Source organism: Penaeus vannamei, chromosome 18 (genome assembly GCF_042767895.1).
Source record: "Penaeus vannamei isolate JL-2024 chromosome 18, ASM4276789v1, whole genome shotgun sequence".
NCBI classification, from domain to species: domain Eukaryota; kingdom Metazoa; phylum Arthropoda; class Malacostraca; order Decapoda; family Penaeidae; genus Penaeus; species Penaeus vannamei.
The window spans coordinates 40,984,097-40,989,096 of record NC_091566.1 but is presented as its reverse complement, the minus strand read 5'-3'; the positions used below and the strand labels follow the sequence as shown (position 1 = coordinate 40,989,096).

Genomic DNA, 5,000 nt, shown 5'->3' with positions numbered 1-5,000 from the left:
TCTACCATAGTCTTGCAGTGTGTGTGTGTATGTGTGTGTGTGTGTGTGTGTGTGTGTGTGTGTGTGTGTGTGTGTGTGTGTGTGTGTGTGTGTGTGTGTGTGTGTGTGTGTGTGTGTGGACGATTGAGTGAAATGAGAGTGTTTGTAAAGCGTTATTTCCATATCCCTAGTTATTCTTCCCGCCTTATCTCCATAATCATTCTCCGTTTCATTAAGCTACCCGTGTCCTTCCCCAGTGCATAGGAAAACCACCCTAAGCGACAGGACACAAGTCAGCATCCTGTCAGCTGCTGGCTCGTGCTGACAACGTGTCTTCCACCAGAACAAATACCACACTTTGTCTTCTCTGTGTAACCCGTGATTTGGGCTTTTAGATATCTATTTTATACTCCTCTGAGTGGATGAGTGAGTTTGTATACGAGTGAGTAGATGGGTGGGTGAGTGAATTAGTGAATGAGTCGGAGTGTGACACAGCCAGTCAGTCAGTAACGGGATGGGTGGTTGAGTGTGTGCATGAATAAGTGAATGAGTGATTCTGAGTGTGAGTGAGTGAGTTAGTGTATGTCCATGTGCAGATGGGGGGGGGGGGTGAGCGTGTGTTCGAGTGTGTATGCGTATACAAGTGCGTGTTCCCTAATGTCTTTGTATGCTTCTTAACCCCCCCCCCCCCGTCTCTTTCGAAAAGAGCTAACAGTTACTCAAACCCGAGTACGTTTTCGCCCCTATAGAACCGTCTCATAAAGGTGAAAAAAAATACTACACACAGACACGGACGATGTGATGCCTGGTACCATTCACCTTCGAAAACGGACGAAATTCTACAAACCTCGTCAATGTAACACTGAGGGTAATAGTAATAGCCCAGTGACCAGTTAACAGCCAACGACCGAGAAGAACCGATGTCGCCGCCTTAATTTCTCACCATTTTCAGGTCAGTCGTGGCTTGCGAAATACATTTTGATAATCTAACACTCTATAATAAATGGCGATATTCTTAGCCATCGCCATTGTACGCATATTAGTTATGTGGGAACAAATGGTGTTGTTTTACTGTCCCGAGTTCGTGGCTGAAAAAGTGCTCTGCCGTAAGACCTGGTGTGAGAGTTACCACTTAGGGAATAACATGGCACTTCGGTGTTTAGCTTTCATAGCCTCTTATATGACTTAACTGAATGGAAATTCACACCGGTTATTATCTTGGTACTCTAAAATTTTAGCGTTTACAATCTTTCCCTTCTCGTTTAAGTACATTGGAGTTTCTTCGCCACAAAACATGACGCTACTTTCTCTTCAGGAATGCGGAATCCCCCCAGAGAGTAACCTGGACTGAATCAGACAGCGCGCAGGTTGAGAATGAATGATGCAGACAGGTACAGAGAGAGACAGGTAAAGACACACACAAAATATAAACATTGGCCTACATAACCACATTACATGGGTCTCCGCAAAAACACATCCACGCATTAATGTCCTCACTCACTCACAGTTTTATATCTACACACACACACACACACACACACACACACACACACACACACACACACACACACACACACACACACACACACACACACACACACACACACACACACACACACACACACACACACACACAGGACCTATAAAAGAGAGTTTCAAAGTCCGATTTTAATTAATAATTCTACGAAAATTCGTCTGTTTGAACGCAAAACAAATGACAGTCGCTGAAGCAAGTCTGCGGAAAGTTTCGTAACTTGTGGTAACTTTTCTAATCTCCTGAGCTTAAATAAGGTGTTATGTAGAATAAAAAGGAGGAAAAAATACATTTAAATATGAAAATCGTTATGTGACTTCCGTGTTTCTTTTCATCATCAAACGACTGCATTTCTCTGATCAATAATCCAAAGTATTTTAGTCGTGGCTTGAGAATTAAACCTTTTTAAAATATACAATGAAAACAACCTCGACATTGTTCGATCACGACGCTGAATGAAAACAAATGAAAATGCGCGAAAAAAAGACAAAGAAAATGAGTTGGCCCTTCATAGAAAGTCGATGTTTCAAGGTCAGCAACTCGTCTGGACAGCTGATGTAGGCCTATTTGACCTGGGGGGGGGGGGGATAACCCCTGGATAAGCTGTGTTTATTTCTTCCTTTTTCTTCTTTTCATTCTCTTACTTTTCCTTTATTGATCTTTGTTTCATTCGTTCTTTCTTCCTTTCTGTGTTACGTGCTATCATATTTTTTATCTCTCCCTCTCTCTGACTTTTTCATTCTCTTTTTCTCTCTCTGTTCCATCTTTTTCCTTTCCTCTTTCTTTTTCTCGTTACAACTTTCTCTTCTTTCCCTCTGTGCTTATATATATATATATATATATATATATATATATATATATATATATATATATATATATACATATATATATACATATATATATGTATATATATATATATATATATATGTATATATATATGTATTTATATATATATATGTATATATACATATATATATATATTCTTTTCTATTCATTTTCCTCTTTTCTCCTTCTCCCTCTTCCCTCATTCTCTTTCCCTTTCTCCCTTCCCTCTTCCTCTATATATTTTCCTCTATTTATCTTTCTCCCCCGTTTTTCTCTCTGCGCACATATAGGCAGGAACAAATTTATTTATATAAGTTTGTATATATATATATATATATATATATATATATATATGTGTGTGTGTGTGTGTGTGTGTGTGTGTGTGTGTGTGTGTGTGTATGTGTGTATGTATGTATGTATGTATGTGTGTGTGTATGTATGTATGTATGTATATATGTACTGTAGGGATGTATGTCTGCATGCGTGTGAGCGAGTTACGAAAAACGGCTGACAGGTAGAATAAACCTACAACTTTTGATTTAATTATCATGATTTAGTAAGTTATTGGTTTATTATTAAAATAAGGAAGAGCATTTTCATAGACACGTAGTTTTACCGAAGTATTGAATGAAGTCCACCCTGATCGAAGTAACCTGCTTGATGTAGCTGTTTTGAATGCACACGCACACACACACACAAGCATGCACAAGCACACGCACACACACACACAAGCATGCACAAGCACACGCACACAGACACACAAGTACGCCACACACACACACACACACACACACACACACACACACACACACACACACACACACACACACACACACACACATACACACACACACGCACAACAACAACAAAGCAAGTGAAAAGAAAAATAGGCAAGAAAATTCACACACACACACACACACACACACACACACACACACACACACACACACACACACACACACACACACACACACACACACACACACACACACAGCAACAACAACAACAATAAGAACAACAACAAAAGTGAAAAGCAAAATAGGCACGAAAATACACACACACAAACACACATACACACCACCACCACAACAATGAAAAGCGAAATAGACAAGAAAATAATTAACAACAATATCAGACAACTCACCTGATAGCCACGTTGTCATTCGGTCTCCAGTAACTACAGTGAATTTTCTTCCCTTTGCTGTTTGTGAAGAATTTCGTCTCGGGCCCAACTCTGCTCTCTATCTTGGTCGTCGACTGTTCCTTCTCGCACGGTGTAACTTTGCTCGTCATTTTAATATTTGTTGAATGGACACTGGATTACCCCCAAAAAAGTTTCAAATTATTTCCTTTCTTTCAGGTAAACTTCACAAGGGGAAAAGGGGCTGTCGAGTTAAAATGCATATTCTGGCTATCACATAGTAGAAAGAATAGAGAAAGTTTGAGAAAAAGTTCTTTTTATTATTACTGTAATTATTGTCTTTCAGTATTTCAAATGACAGAAGTACATTGCTTGTGAAATATATACAACTATAATAAAAATGCGGGATGCCACACGTGTGTTCACCTCCCGCGAAACCAAACAAATGTCTTGGTTAGTGGAAACACGAGGCTATAACACACGTTGTACAGCATACTACTTGTACCAAAAAAACGTAAAACAGAATTCCAGATGAAATGAAATACATTCAAAACATAAAATACCGAAGAATGCAATAACTAGGTCCCATTTATTATCATTCTGATTGCGACATTCCCGAAAACAGCGCTGATCTTTGTTTGTTTGGCGCATTCATCGTACGTCAGCCAGCAGTGCAGGGGTTGCCGCGTGTGTGTCGTGCGCAAGTCAGTAGCCCGGATGTCACGCGCGAGGGACGCCATCACCATGGCAACGCGCGCCGGGCTGAGGTTGCCGTTCTGGGGTCAAAAATCCTGAGGTTTTGGGTCAACGTTCCTTGGCTTCTCCGAGTCCATTCTCTTACTTTCTGTAGCATAAAGGCTACTAAGCGAAAGCGGTTAGAGATCTTAGTTAGTAAAAACGTGAATTTAGGGACAATACATAGATATCCATTGAGTACATAATTGTTTGGGTAATTTACTCAATATTATTCTAATGACTCCAAGTAAAACAAAAATCCCCTCATATGCGTGTATATATATCAATAAATACACACACACACTTATAGATATAGATATATTCCTTAATTCATTCCTTTCAGCGTGACTATCATCGCATAGTTACGTGGCAGAAATTAAGTAGTAAGGCGAGCATGTCACTTGCCTATCTTGGCTAACAAAGCCAAGTTAGTTACGCCACATTCGTCTCGCTACTTCAATAATACCTCCTAAGTATATATATATATATATATATATATATATATATATATATATATATATATATATATATATGTATATATATACAGTATTTATATATGTATATGTATACACATGTATGTATGTATACATACATACATACATACGAATATATATATATATATATATATATATATATATATATATATATATATTCGCACACACATCCAGGCACACACTCACGCGCACACACAAAAACACATACGCACACACACACACACACACACACACACACACACACACACACACACACACACACACACACACACACACACACACACACACGAAC

The 5,000-nt window shown here is 39.0% G+C and overlaps 1 protein-coding gene across 1 annotated transcript in view; it reads right to left on the bottom strand.

Annotated features, from left to right (window-relative positions):
- The window catches only part of LOC113821730 (monoglyceride lipase), a 115,584-nt gene extending 111,655 nt beyond the window's left edge, over positions 1-3,929 (bottom strand). Inside the window, exon 1 of the mRNA XM_070133319.1 lies at positions 3,483-3,929. Coding sequence (XP_069989420.1) covers positions 3,483-3,631 — 149 coding nt within the window. The 5' untranslated portion in view covers positions 3,632-3,929. The remainder of the gene's footprint in view (positions 1-3,482) is intronic.
- Between the last annotated feature and the right edge of the window lie 1,071 nt (positions 3,930-5,000).